General features: G+C 44.3%; 1 protein-coding gene across 6 annotated transcripts in view; it reads left to right on the forward strand.

The window, feature by feature from the left end:
* SETD5 (SET domain containing 5) overlaps positions 1–14,129 on the forward strand; it is a 70,022-nt gene that overhangs the window by 20,614 nt on the left and 35,279 nt on the right. For 2 of the 6 annotated variants that reach the window (XR_007509259.1, XM_049826170.1), the window contains exons 2-7: positions 5,938–6,112; positions 9,950–10,055; positions 10,939–11,150; positions 11,471–11,529; positions 11,925–12,112; positions 13,144–13,182. Coding sequence is in view for 5 of the 6 variants with exons in the window: in XM_049826170.1 (XP_049682127.1) it covers positions 6,042–6,112; positions 9,950–10,055; positions 10,939–11,150; positions 11,471–11,529; positions 11,925–12,112; positions 13,144–13,182 (675 nt within the window). In the remaining variant the exon portion in view is untranslated. Of the gene's footprint in view, positions 1–3,560; positions 3,858–4,192; positions 4,355–5,937; positions 6,113–9,949; positions 10,056–10,938; positions 11,151–11,268; positions 11,530–11,924; positions 12,113–13,143; positions 13,183–14,129 lie in introns of those variants that run through there. The other 4 variants (XM_049826171.1, XM_049826172.1, XM_049826173.1 and 1 more) reach the window with 4 other exon arrangements.

Consider the following 14,129-nt stretch of genomic DNA (forward strand, 5'->3'; position numbering starts at 1 on the left):
CTAAAATTGATGTTTCCTTCATCACCTAAAATGATGGAATCCCATGGATGGACATGATGAAAATTGCCTTAAAATAGGTTAAACCTAGCTTAAGTACATTTAATCAAAAGATTTTTAGTTTCCAGCTGTTTACCAAATTTTATCAAAATCAGTTTAACTTGCTTGTACCTCAGTTTTAAATGTGGCTTACATACCCTTCACTTAATAGCTTTATCATGCTGACTTTAGCTAAATAGGTGTATTTGTAGACATGTGTTGATGTAGTTTCCAGTGCTTCCATAAAGTACTTTAAGAATAATGGGAATCGTTAATATGATTTCATATCTTGTATGGAACAACTTGACTGATGCATAGGCCCAAAAGCTGTTTGAAATCACCTGTGTCCTAAAAGAAGCAGTCTTTCCCTGATCCTTGACTCCAGGTCTTGTACAGCATGGTGAGCAGGATCAGGTCTTGCTGGGTTGTTGCTTTTTGATACTTAAATTTTAAAATGTTGTTATTCTTGTTCTAAGAGCTTGTTGGTGCTTTATCATGGTTCTCCAGATCGCAGAGAGCAAGTTGAACTCTGAAGCAAGTGTATACATACAAGCATTTCGTTTTGCATATAGTTACTTATGTATAAAACAGGGAAGAGTCTTAGGAAAGCTGCAAGACAGATAAATCTTTAACCATTGCACTGTATTTGTCATAATTTGGTTATCACAGTATGCATACCTAGCTAGTAATGAATATTTGTGTTGCCTGTTAGTTTGATCCTTTCTGTTCTAGACTAGGACTGAGTTCTCCCAGACCCCGCGGGATGGATGGATGGATTGCTGTCCTGCTTTGTCAGTCACCTAGCAGATGATATATGGTACCAAAGATAACAGTAAATACTCATGTCAATATTTGATTTTTTTAAAACTGGCACAGTTGTTTCCTTGCTGCTTAGTGAACCCAGCTTGTTTTCAGAGCAGAGCTAAGCATTTGTATTGGTAGGTTGAGGCACAATTCAAGTACTTTTAGGAATCTGTATGTTTCAGAATAAGTTGGAGCTAAGTGACTTAAGGATTTGTCTGCTCTGCCCCTGCCTCTGTGTAGGTGTCCTTGTAGAACAACATGTCTAAAATTCTGGGAATTTGATGCATTTTTTTTTGAGCTAGCTGTTTTAAACACAAAAACTCTTGATCTGATTCTGTTTGCATTAAAGGTGCTTGCCCTTCTGTGAGGATTTGCCCTTGACATGAGCTTTATGGGTGTGCTGGAAAGAACGGGCAGTGCTTGACTGGACTGGGGTGGATAGCGCTCGTATTTGGGTGGCATAGGCTGATGAGACGGGATTTTTTCAGTATGGTAATTGAAGCACTTCATGTTTACATTAGATGTTCCATAGATTTTGGCTATTCTGAAATTTCTAGGGGAGAAGGTGAATGAGTAGGATCTGTAAGCCTGTTAATGGTTTTTGTACTTCTGCACTTGCAGGGTAGTTTGCTACTGATGCAGATGACAGCATAAGTATGAACTGGTCAGAATTTGCTGGCTCTGTCCCAGATGAGGTTGATGGAAAGGATGCCAAGGAAGGCTGCATGTCAGAGCTGCTATTTCCAGTTTGCCACCAGCTCTGGCCTGTGGCAGTGGGAGATGCAGGAGAAAAACGTGCTTTGAATTTGATGTGACTGGTAATGTCTTGGGAGCTTAAAGATGTGCGATTTATTATATATGGAGCTCATCCTACATAGATGAACTGTAGGCCTGTTGCTGAGCACGGAGAAGAGGACGGCAGTTGTCATTTGGACACTCGTAATCCTGGGTTGTCAAAAGTCTTGGATCTACATTCAGTTTTGGGGCTTCAGTAACTGGAGTTGTGGGGAGTGGTAAAGGAAGCGCTTGTTTGTCCTTTGCTCTCTGTGAACAAGAGATACATGATAAGTGATCATCGTCGGTGCAGGCAGAGAGGATTTCCCTGTCCTCCTTGCCCTGCAACACGTTGAAGTTGTATATAATCAGAAAAGGCTTTTCTCAGTTTGTCCACAGTGTGTTTTGTACCAGTGTTACCTTATCATTCTCAGCAACGCATGAGATACTGGATGCACAACGTTTAAAATATTTCAAGTCCTCTGTAGACACAGACTTATAGATGTGCACTGATGCTGTGGAGAAACAGACTGAATCTCTCTGTTTTCCCTCTGTGGTAACTTGCTTTACCCTTGAGTCTGTGACCATGGGAGGGTGCAAGGGGAGTGCTCTGTCCCCCCTGAGATTGTGTAGTGTTACCTGAGCAGCACCAAATGGTGATGGAGTCTGGGCATCTGAATTTAGGTAACCTGTGTGGTCTGTGAGGCTGTGCCCAGGTTTTTTTGTCTGGGGGTGATTTTTTTCATGGTGCTCACAAATATTTTGTAGAGTCTGTCACCAAGTGTTGCACACCACGGGTGCCCAGAGGTGTCTGTGAGACTGGGACAACAGTGAAAATGGGAATGACCACATCTTGAAGGAGGAAACTCTAGTGAGCTGTTTGACCGTGCTTGATTGTCCCTGTTAATACTGACTTTTAATGCCACTTTTAATTCCAGCAGTAAATTTTCTGCATCTACTTTATTTGTAACATGGACGGCAGTGGTTGTGGAAGTGAGCCAATGCAGCACTGCAGCTGCTGCATCCTGAACAGAGTTTTGAAAATTAAATTCACTGTTAAAGCAGGTGTTGCCTAACCTTTGCTTGGCCACCTTAGATTTATTACAGTCGTTTCCGCCGATACAGGATGTTACCTGAAATAATTGAATAGCGCATATTCACATTTTAGCTAAGGCAACCGCTTATGGTTTTGGTCTGAAGGTGGTCGAGTCCCTTGGTGTGTAACCTGTGCCGAGTGAGAATCAGGGAACCCAATGCTGGGGTGGCTGTGCGGATGGATGCTCATCTGGGCTGTTTTGATGATGTTGGGGAAGACCAGGTGTCTTTATACTGGTATGACTGGTTAAGGAGGCAGGCGTGTAGATGCCAAATGTGGGGAAAAAAATACATCTTTAAATCCTGCCTTTCCAAAACCAGCTAAGTATTATTTACCTGTTAGGTCATCAAAATTCCTGTTTCCATTTGGTTTCAAGAATTATACCATAAGGGAGATAGGTTTGTGTTGTGGTCTGAAGCTCATCAAATTTGTATTACGACTTTGAATTTTAGGAAAACTTCTTCCAGTGGCACTGGAGAGAACTTGGTGTGACTTTTTTCTCCTGTACAGCTCTATATTTTGGGGAGGAGAGGTAGGAAGGCGCTTGGGGACTGTATATACAGGAAATTAACCAGTTTGATGGGTGAACATTTTGACCTCAATCCCCATGTTTTTTCTGTGCAGGCTAGTGTTTTGGGTGTTACCAGGCCAAGTTTCATGAAGACCAGACTGTAATCTAGCCTGAAGCTGATGCAGTCTTGGACAGCACTTCAGCTTGGTCTCAGCAATTCATTTTGAATGTTACATTGTTAGAGTTGAAAGTACACATAAAACAGTAGCAACAAACAGCAAAATCTGAGCATGGGTGATGGTTGGGCAAGTACTGCTGGGTCAACACAAAAGCAACTGAACTGGAACTCACCTTGTCTAACCTTTCTGTTTGGTATTTCATGTTTCTCCAGTAATCTCCTTCCCAAAAGTGGGAGTTACCAGACCATTTCAGTGCAACAGTGTTTGTACAGCATTGATGGGAAGAGGGCTTTCTATGAGAAAGCTGAAAACTTGTCCCAGTTATCCCAGGACTGACCAGATATCCTGTGGCTCTCAAGTCCAGAAGCTGCACCTGAAATCCTCCTGTTCTGCTGAGTCATGAGCAGGCAGGAGGCTGGAATTTGTCCTGACGAAATCTTGTGCTGCTGCCTGCTGGGTATGGTCATGGCAAAGGCAAGAGATCAATAGGGAAAAAAAAAAAATCTAAGCAAGTGTTTAAAAAGATGGGGGGGGGGGGGGGGGGGGAGTTTTCTATGTCCCTTAAAAGCGAAGGGTGCTTCAGACACTGAGAAACTTGTCCTATTTCTTTTAACCTTGTGCCAGACTTTTATGTGACACTGGATTGAAGCAGGGATTGCTGTCTGTAGCTTTTAGCTGTATTTTAGCAGTAGTTTGTCTCATCTGTAGAAATCACAATTCTGTTACAAGCATGAGAAAGGGTAAATGAGACACTTCCTAAAGGTCCTTTTATTTTTCTTTTTATTTTTCCAGAAAACACACTCAAGGACACCTGGGCTGTCTTGGGTTTGAGCTGCTTGTGAGCTTAGTCCTACCTGTTTTCTTTTTCATCTCCCACCTCTGTGCGAGACCATTGCTTTGGGGCATAACAGGGAATTGCCACAGACCACTTAGAAATCTTTACGTGCTACTTCTGTAAGTCGCTGTGTGCCTGTCATACTATCAGAAGGATTTCTCTTAGGGATTTATACTGATGAAGGAAAATATTTCCTCGTGCTAAGAGAAGTGGCCTGCCTTTTAAGACAGGAAAAGGCAATATAGTATGTGGCATTTAAACTTTCTGACTCTCTCTCAGTCTTCCTTCATTTGCCCTTGTAGTGAGTGTGTGTTTTTGTGTTTCTGGGGGGTTTTGTGTCTTAAACAATGGCTGGACTATGGTGTCCAAAGGCAGTTCCCTGTGAGAAATTCACTACCCACAGGAAAACTTGGCTCATGGCCTGTCTGTAGCCCAGGAGGGTTTGCTGGCAGAACCCCTGAGATGCCGAGGAGCATGTGACGGCCGGCTGGGAGGGCAGGCTGGCTCATCTGCGCTGCCAGAGCCGGGGGAAAGACTGCGGAAAGTTATTCAAGGCTGCCCTTAAAAGTTTAAAGTGCAAAGAGGGTCGCTAAATTGTTGCTGGTTTTCGTTAGTTTTAGAGCTACCTTTGCTATGTGCGGAAATGCAGCCTTTCTCTGCATCATGGGGGTTTTCTGCAGAGCCGCATGGAATAATAGCTCCTTTATGAACGTCTGTGTTATTGAGGTTATTTACATAACGAGGAGCTGATCCTGTTTTACTTCTGTCCGCCGTCCGACCCTTGGAAGTTTGCGTTTATCGGCGATTTCGCTCGCTGCCTTACCAAAACGCTGCGGTCAGCAGGGAATGTGGAGCCCGGGCACAGGCTTCCCTGCCGGCCCCAGCACGGCCGGCCGGCGGCTGCGCCCGGTGATGCCGCTGTGACTCACCCCGATTCCCCACACCAAGCCAATGGTCCCGCCGTGTTTCTCATCGGAGCGGCCTATGCGCGAGCGCCCAGATGTCTGACGTGGCTCCGCTGCGGGGAGGTGTCAGCTGGGATTTCGGAAAGTCAGGGCTCGCCAGACTGAGTAATTGGTGTAGAATCCAGGACGGGCCTTGTTTGCTGAGGGGAGGCTGTCGGTGGTGTGGGGATAGCCGCTCTGCCGGTCACGCTCGCCTGTGCCGTGGGCCCAGTGAATGCAGATATAAGCTGATCTCAAGTGAGAGGTCTCAGCTCAGTCCACCTCAGCTCTGTCTCATTGTCCTCCCAGATGGGGCTTTGCCTGCAACTTGTTCAGGGAAGGAATTAGGAAATGCTGATGGAGGGCTGTGGGTGATAGGTGACAGCTGCTGCTTATATGCAGAAGGAGCTAATAGATTGCTTATCTGATAATTAGTCCTAAGTTTAGTTGGGGGAGGGGGGAACTATCATTATTGGCTTTATGGCCAAGCAGCTCATTGCATGTCAGTCCAAGACTGTAAAAAAACCCCAAAACCAAAAAAACCCCCAAACAAACAAAAAAAACCCAAAAACCTCACCAAACTACTACCATCTACCTCTTCCCTGGCCCCACATAAGAAAATGAAATAAAAATTATGTGCCATGTCACTGATGGAAATCTATTTCTGCTTTTCTTTTGCTGTGAAAGCCTTCTTTAGGGGTATACAGGGAGAGCTCATCCTGTAACAGAGATGCAATGCTTTGTTTCTACCCCGGTAGGTTTCCCCATGTCCGTGACGTGTTGGCCGAGGCTCTGCGGCTCCTCTCCGCCCTCGGAGCGGCCAGTCGCTGCCCTCTGGACTCCGTGATCCCCGACGGGCGTCATGAGCATTGCAATCCCTCTGGGAGTCACCACACCAGATACGTCCTACTCCGACATGGCTGCAGGATCGGAGTGAGTGTTACCCCTTGGAGGAGGAGAAGAGGAGGGGAGGGTGTCAGAGGGCTGCCCTGGAGTGGGGCTGCAGGATTGGTGCTGGTGCTTTCTCCACTGGGGAGAAAGGGGGTGCTGGTCCACTGGCTGTGTGACAGATGAATGCAGAGACAGACTCTCAGTGTTTAACAAATGCAGTGTTACAGAGATTGGTAAGTTTGACACGGGAGATGGGGAAAAGGAGAATTCTAACAGTACGAGGCACTCAACCGTGAGTTTTGTGTCAGCTTGGCTAGTAAGTCTATATTCAAGTGCAGACAGTTGTGCATTTGCTGTACACTTGCTTGAAGTTGGCAAGGTATAAGCCAGCTCCTTTCCCAAAAGCTATGTCGTATGAGGGATCAGTGTGCTGATCCTCCCTCTCAGTAGAGTCTACTGCTTCAGACTCAGTACCAATCTTACATGACTGATTTCTGGACCCCTTTGGAGCTTGGCTAGAGATGTGAGACAGCATCAGCCTGTGCAGACTCCTTTATTTTGTTTCTGCCCCTGCGCAGGTTCCAAGAAGCACACCTCAGTGGGCAATCCTTCAGGGTCCCCACCACAGGACCCTGTGCAGGGCTCTCACGGCAGTCCTGTCTCTGAGGCCTGTTGGAGGGGACTTACCATTTCTTTTAAAAGACTCTGCTTCTGCAGGAGTCAGGAGCATTCAACTCCAGAAAATATTGCATTGTGATCTTTTCTTAAAACGCTTGTTAGAATGATGTCAGCTCGGATGAGTACTATGTTTTTGTCGGGGGCGAGAGGGAGGGCTCAAGTTATTTCTGTGTGCTTCTACCTCCTGCTTTCCTGCATCCTTTGAAAAACAGACTATAGCATCTCTTTACAAAAATTTACAAAGGGCATTTTGGAGACAGATTTCCCTCATGTATTATTTAAAGGTACCTACTGTGCAAATACCTGCTTGTCAGATTGATTAGTGTAGAACAGATATTGCTCCAGACTCTATTAATTTTCAGCTGTAAGAGCAGTAGGCTAGGGTATGAATCATTGTTTTTTCCCTTCCATCTTGCCCTGCTTTGACTATGCACAGAGTTTGACTACACAGTTGCACTCTCTGCAAGACTGCTAATGCTCTTTTTTGTCTGTCTTGGCACTGGCCCCATTCTAGGCATTCTTCTTCGTGATGCTTCATTCCATCCTAAAGCCCATGTTTTTTACATGTTTTTAAACAGGGAGTCAGAATCTAGTAAGTCACTCATCTGCAGTGGGTATATGATCCTTCACTTTTCAAGATTTAAGCTTGTCACCATGCTTCTCCCACACCAGCACTTTAAAGAGTCAACATGCAGGAATTTTAAACTGTTTATGACAGGAGAAAGAGTGCTAAATAGTTTACTCATATACTAGGCGCTTTGCTTTCAGAGCTGAGCATGGTAGAAAGAAGAGCCAGATATATCTACACACGTCCCTTGTAGCAATTAAATATCAAAAAGACTGTCTATAAACCTTCTGCAAAGCATTTTCTTTTTCCCTGGTTGTAAGAAATTTGTAGGTCCAACTTGAGGCTAGGCTGGAGTGCTTTGAAAAAAGGCTTTTGAAGATTTCTGAATTGGTTTCTCTGTTTTCTAAAAATTGGGAATGCCGGGACTTTATTCTCCAGGCTTTGCATTGATGCACTGTTACTTAGTGCTGAAGTGTCCTTCGTGAATCTGTTCAAAGTTAAGGCTATCCTCCCCTTCTTTGAAACTCTACTAGTTTGATGCATGAAGTCTGGGTTATCGGAGCTTCTTGTCTCTTATGCATATCTTTGAACTCAATCCCTTATCAGGAAGGCCATGGAAAGGTAAAAGGAAAACTAGCTGCCCCTCTTTTCAGGCTGAGCTTTAGCATCTTCCCCTGGTCTCTGATACAGAGGGGAGGTGAAAATGCTGAAGGGTGTTTGTGTTCATCTGAGGGCGGCATGGAGGCTGCAGAGTAGTTACGCTGTGTTAGTCTGACTGCATATTGGAAGTTGTTGAAGCTCCTTGGCAGGCTGCTGCTGAGGAAGCATGGGCCCCAGTGTTGTTGCCCCTGGACACCGTTGCACCAACAGTCTTGAAGTTTTATTGCTAATGCTTGTAGCAGCATTGCTGGTATTTGAGGCTGACTGAAGTTAGGAATGTGGGTGACTTGGACAGAGGACAGATCTGCTGCTTAGGCTGTTTAGGCTCTGTTCCTTCTAATATTGTTTCTGAAGATGCAGTTAAACCTGAATGGATTTAACTGTGTACCAATCTGGAAGTCCTGAAGGACTGTTGCAAAGATCCAGCAAGGCTGGATTATGTGGCAAACTCTGCACGGTGTCTTTTATTAAGAAATGTATTCTCTGAGAGGTATCACCACCTGTATTTCCTGGTTTTGACAATTTAGCTGGCTGTAGTTACATTGAAAACCAACTGAGTTTATCACGTCATGCTCTGGAATCCTGAGCTACAAAAGCGTGGTTTGCACAGGTTTAAGGTCTTCTACTTTCTGCAGTTCTTTGTGCAATAAATTATTGCTCCCTTTATGTTACAAAGACAGATCCACCTTACTCCAGAATAAGCCAGAAGCTCAGAAGGTTAGTGCGTTGGAGAGTGTATCAGGTTGTGGCAGGGTGGGGCAAACTTCAATGCAGCAGAGATTTCAAGAACTAGTAGGAAGTCCGAAGGGCACAGGGGTTAGTGTTCTTAGGTGGTGCCTAAATGCTGCCCCACGCGTGACCACTGGCCATTGTTCTTTGAGTGCTGCCTGATTCACACTGACAATGTAGGACCCACTGAGAATCCTGCAAGATCTCACCAGAGCAGTAGAGGTCCAAGGTAAAGTTTTCCTTTACACTCTTTTTATTTCCTGCTTGCTCAGCTCCATGCTATAATTTTGAAGAACATTTCACCTGCAGATAGGATTCAGTAATATTCTGCTGTATTCTGATATGGGCCCTACTTCTGATCTGTGCAGAGGTTAGCTGACTTGTATCTTCTGCTTGTAACAGACAGTGTGTTTCCTTGCTTGTATTCTGTCTGTAGCCTCATTATCTAATATTCCCTGCATTGAATTGCAGCTGTCCCTTTTCTGAGTAGGGTTTCTGCAGCTTTCTGCTAAGGATATACCTTTCATTTTTAGCTGTTTTTTTTCACCACCATGTGGTGGAAGAGTGCATTGTACCTCAGCAGCAAATTTCTTGTTCAGCACATTGCACACCATGTTGCTGTATAGAAAGCGCAGGGCAAATCTGATTTGTCTGTGGCCACTGTCTGTCCAGGTCATTAATTTTGCTGCCTCTTTGTAACAGGAATCTCCAACTCCCGTTAGTTGCTGTCAGGACAGCTGCAGGTTTCATGCAGGCTTTATCACAGAATGTTGGATTCAGCTAACAATTAGTATCTGAGGGAGAGAGAAACAAGCGCAGATGCAGGAAAGAAAGCTGCTTAGCTGCTATTTGAAATAAGCTGTTGCAGAGATAACATGGCAGTACTGTTCAGTGGCTTTGAGATTAGGCTGGCTGAGTTTAGATGTGAATGCTGAACTAGACCCAACTTCCTCAACTATAAGGCAACTGAGCTTCTTACATGGTAATTATTTTTAACTTCCCAGATTGAGACCAAGTTTAATGAGTTATCCAGGGTGGCCCTTACTCAGTTCCTTCCCTCTGAAAGCAGGTTCATCCTGTACAACTTCTGCACACATGATGCCTGGTGAAGTGCGTAATAACACCTCAATTTCGTGAAGTTTCTTCATTTTGAGCTCATGTGTTGAACAGAAGAGAACAGTGAAATACTGGCACTAAAAAAATGATGTTGTATTGATGGGTTTTGCTTCTGGCCCTCTCTGCAGCCCAGAGTCTGTGGAAGCTAGTCCAGCTGTCAGTGAGAAGAATGTGTACTCCAGCCACGGCTATGGGGCCACCCAGAAACACAGCTATCGCGGGCTGCCTTACGCAGTGAGTACTCTCTCTGCAGTGAATCAGCTCTTTACTGTCTACTTTACTCTTTTCTCCTTGTTCCATAGTCTTTTGCCTGTTAAGCCTTAGGAGTTTTGGCTTATTTATTAGGGAACAGAGTTACAGCTGAGTTCTGCCATACATTTTGCATATGTGTGTTTATTGTTTGTGAAGTCTTGTGTATTCTATAAAGCAAGCTTTATTAGTGTCTAGGTGATAGATTTTTAACTGAAGTATATGAATGAAGTGTGAATATACATGAATACATAATATTTTCCTGGTGGTAATTTTATGCCCCGTTTGGTTTATTGTGCACTATTTATACTTGTTTCAACTGCGCAGACTTTCATGTTGGTAACTTATAGCTCTGAGAAACAAGGAACAGTCAGGAAGAGTGGGAGCACGGCTTCAAACTATGGGATGAACAGGATGTCACAGAATCATTGAGGTTGGAAGGGGCCTCTTGAGATCACGTAATCCAACCCCCCTGCTCAAGCTGACTCTGCTTGAGCAGGTTGCCTAGTTGTAGTTTGGGTGTCCAGTTGAGTTTTGAATATCTCAACAGATGGAAACTCCACAACACCTCTGGGCAACCAGTTTCAGTGTTTGACCACTGATGTCATCTTGGATTACTAGCTGTACAACAGTTAATATTGAAATAGCCTAGCTGTTTTCATAGGTTTTGAATTTAATTCATTGGTGCAGAAGAAAACCATACACATCTTTCAGAGCTATTGTTCTACCTTCTTGGTAGATCAAGGAATTCAGACTACTGTTTTACACCAGTTGTTAAATAATAACCTGGGAACTGTGGATTTGGGACTTCAGTTTCTAGGCATCATATCTTCACATTAAAAGTAGTACTGCAAATACTCGTTTTCAGGATCATAACTATGGAGCCCCTCCTCCTCCAACACCGCCAGCCTCTCCTCCTGTCCAGACCATTATACCTCGTGCAGAACTGAACGGCCTGCACTCACCTGATGAGGAGAACTCCGGGGACAGTGAGAGCTCCTCAGAAGGAGAATCAATTCCCACTTGGTGCCACTGCAGTGTCTCCCAAGATGGTTTCCTCCTCAAGTGTGAAAAGTGCAGGTAAGCTTTGGTGCAGTGCAGATCTGGACTGCTCCTTGTGTTGACTTCTCATACTGAACCGTGTCACGTTTGGGCTGTGGGACGGACTTCCTTTTGCTAACTGGAGCGTTCTTTCCAGTGCTTTACCCAGTATTGACCCTCCTCCTTTGCGTTGTCAGCCTGACAAGTGTTGGTGGCACCAGGAGTGGAGATGAGGATGTTAAATCGATGTTCTTATCATCCTGGGCCCCACTGAGGGCACGCATCTTGTGACATCCTGTTGAATTTCAAGTGACTTTACTCCTACAAACCAGCTTCAATTGTGCATTCTCCTTTGGCAGAGGAATGAGCAGGGGGAAGGTGATCAGACTCCGCCGCCGGAAGCAGGACAACGTGTCAGGTGAGCTTGAGGTTGTAATTCTGGTAACAGCAACTTTTGCTTTCTTTCTACAAGACCTTTGTCTTTTGGCTGTTGTAAGCATCTAACCATGATCTGTGCCCGCTAATGTTCTTTGCCTCCCAGCCACTGGGATTTTCTTCTCTCCTTCTGCCTCACCTCAGTTAGCTCTTGGGAAAATCACACTGTCTTGTGAACAGAAAAGGGAAATGTTCATCAGTGCCATTCTATGAGATACCAGAAGTTTGGGACACCTGCCCAGTTTGGGTGGGAAAACTGAGGTGGTATAGTTTTGTCAGGGAAGAGCTATGCAGGGTCTTGATGAAAATGGACATAAGGGTAAGCTGTTCTCTCTGGGATGAATAAAAACGTTGCTAACAAAGCACTCCTCTCTATAGGTGGGGACAGCAGTGCAACTGAGAGCTGGGATGAAGAACTATCTCCCTCTACAGTGCTGTACACAGCTACGCAGCACACCCCTACAAGCATCACATTGACTGTCAACCGTGTCCGTAGAAGCAAACCTAAGAAGAGGAAGAGGAGTACAGAAAAAGCTCGTACTGCTCCAAAGGCCAAAAAGATCAAGGTATGTGGAGTGAGACACAATTGCTACAGTTCCTACCAAATGCTGTGTTGGAGTATTGTTGAGAGCAGGTTGACAACCTTTTGTTCCTTTTGTCAGGGATTGCTTTTTCTGGTGTAAATAACATGAGGCCTTGTATTTGTGACCTGCTAGACTACGTGGCTGCTGGTTTAAAAATTACCTTACTGGAACTCCACCCTTATTTCCCAATGCTGTCCATTCATGCTCAGAGCTTGGATTCAATTACATAGTTTCCCTGCTGCTCTATTAGGATTTGGGGAAATAGCTTTTGGAGTCTATCTGTTTGTGACAAAGGGGCAGTCTGTGAATGGAATTAAAAATGAAGGGAGCGTGGCATTTCTTAGCAGGCTATGTTAAGGAATCTGGGCTGCAGAGCTTCTTTGCACTGTTCTTCAGGGACAGAGATAGTGCCTATGTGGAAAACTATGTAGGTAGTGATGAACATTTGTTGAAGGATGACTTTACTGTCTTGTTTGTGAGGGTTTGAGGACTGAAATAATTTTGGATTGCTTATATTGGAATGCAAGTGTGTGAGCAGCTGGTTCTTTCCCATCATCTGCTAGCTTTACCATGATTTTCCCCAGGTTAGGTTTCCCTTGAAGTTCTTCTGGTGGGCACTGATTAAATAAAAGACTGAGCAGGAGCCGTGTGAGGTCTTCAGTTTTTTTGTTGTGAACCAGCTTGATTCTGTTGGCCCTTCCTTCTGTCAAAGCAAGTGGGGTTAGTCGGGATAGTTTTGGTTTTGATCTTGAGATTTTTACTAAGTATGAGGCAGGCCTTTTTAGTTCAGAAATCCTGGCCGTCAAGGTTTTCAGCAGTTTCCACTGGATTTGCATTGCAGAGTCTTTTTGTTCAAGTCCGTTGCTTCTTGTGTAGGTCTTCCTGTAATTCTTGTCATCTTTTGTTAAGGGTTGGTCTGTTGGAGTAAGATCTAGTGTGGTTCTGGGATGCTAATTCTGAGGAAATACATAATAGTTTGGTTTTTTTTCTCTCTCTCCTTGTTCGGGGGACAGGCCTTTCGAGAGGGCTCCCGAAAGTCTCTGAGGATGAAGGTGAGTAGAACTGAGAACCCTCTGTGATGGTGGTGCGGTTTTTGCACTGTATTTTGTAACTCTTGGTTTGCCTGGGGAAATTCTGATTGTGGGACCAACCTCAGAATAGTCTTAAGCCTTACCATGCACCACAAGCAGGCCTATTCAAAAGGGTATCACAGGAATTGCTCCTTGAACCTTGCTTTTGCTTCAGATAGCCTTCTGTAAGGTAATGTCATCCAGTTCCAAGAGATATGACTGATTCATGATACTTGGGAGTGGGGTGTTTGATGTAAGGGATGTAGAACTGGTTGTGGCCACTCTTCTGTGAGGTCAGTTATCATTTGATTGCATCAATGCTATTTTAAGCTTGGGCATCAAAGTAGTACCCAAGTTTAAAGTTAGGAGTCCCTAGCAGTGTTGCCTTGTTTCTCTCTACATCCCCTTACTAGGGGTGGATGGGACAATTATTTATCTCTGACTTTTTGCAATACTGGTAGGTGTGGCTATCTGATAGAAAGTTTTTTTGACAAAAAAGTAGGATTGCATTTTGAGCTAAATGTGTTCCTAGAAACACAAAGAGGTGCCTTAAAGTACACCCAATTCCATCTGACCCCAGTACTGTAGCTTCTAGCAGGTGGCTCAGAGGAAATAGAACAGTCCTGTGTGTGTATGTGCCTGTCTCCATAGTACACAAGTGCCTTGAGAGGGTAAAAATGCATTAAAACTTAATGCTTTTAATATGTATGATGCAAATAATGATTGTTCTTCAGTGGTCCTTGTCACTAATACCTCAGTGGCATGTATGTATGTCTCAGTCCCGTATGAAGCTAGTTGTTACTGCCCTCTGGAATACTATTTGTTGAATTACTTCAACTATTGTAAAGTAACGAATTAAGCTTAAATTTTTTTTTTTTCCTACCAGCTTTTTTTCCCCTCCCTTACAAGGTGGTATAAATGGATTACCT

This window comes from Accipiter gentilis, chromosome 23, assembly GCF_929443795.1.
Source record: "Accipiter gentilis chromosome 23, bAccGen1.1, whole genome shotgun sequence".
Classification (NCBI taxonomy): Eukaryota; Metazoa; Chordata; class Aves; order Accipitriformes; family Accipitridae; genus Astur; species Astur gentilis.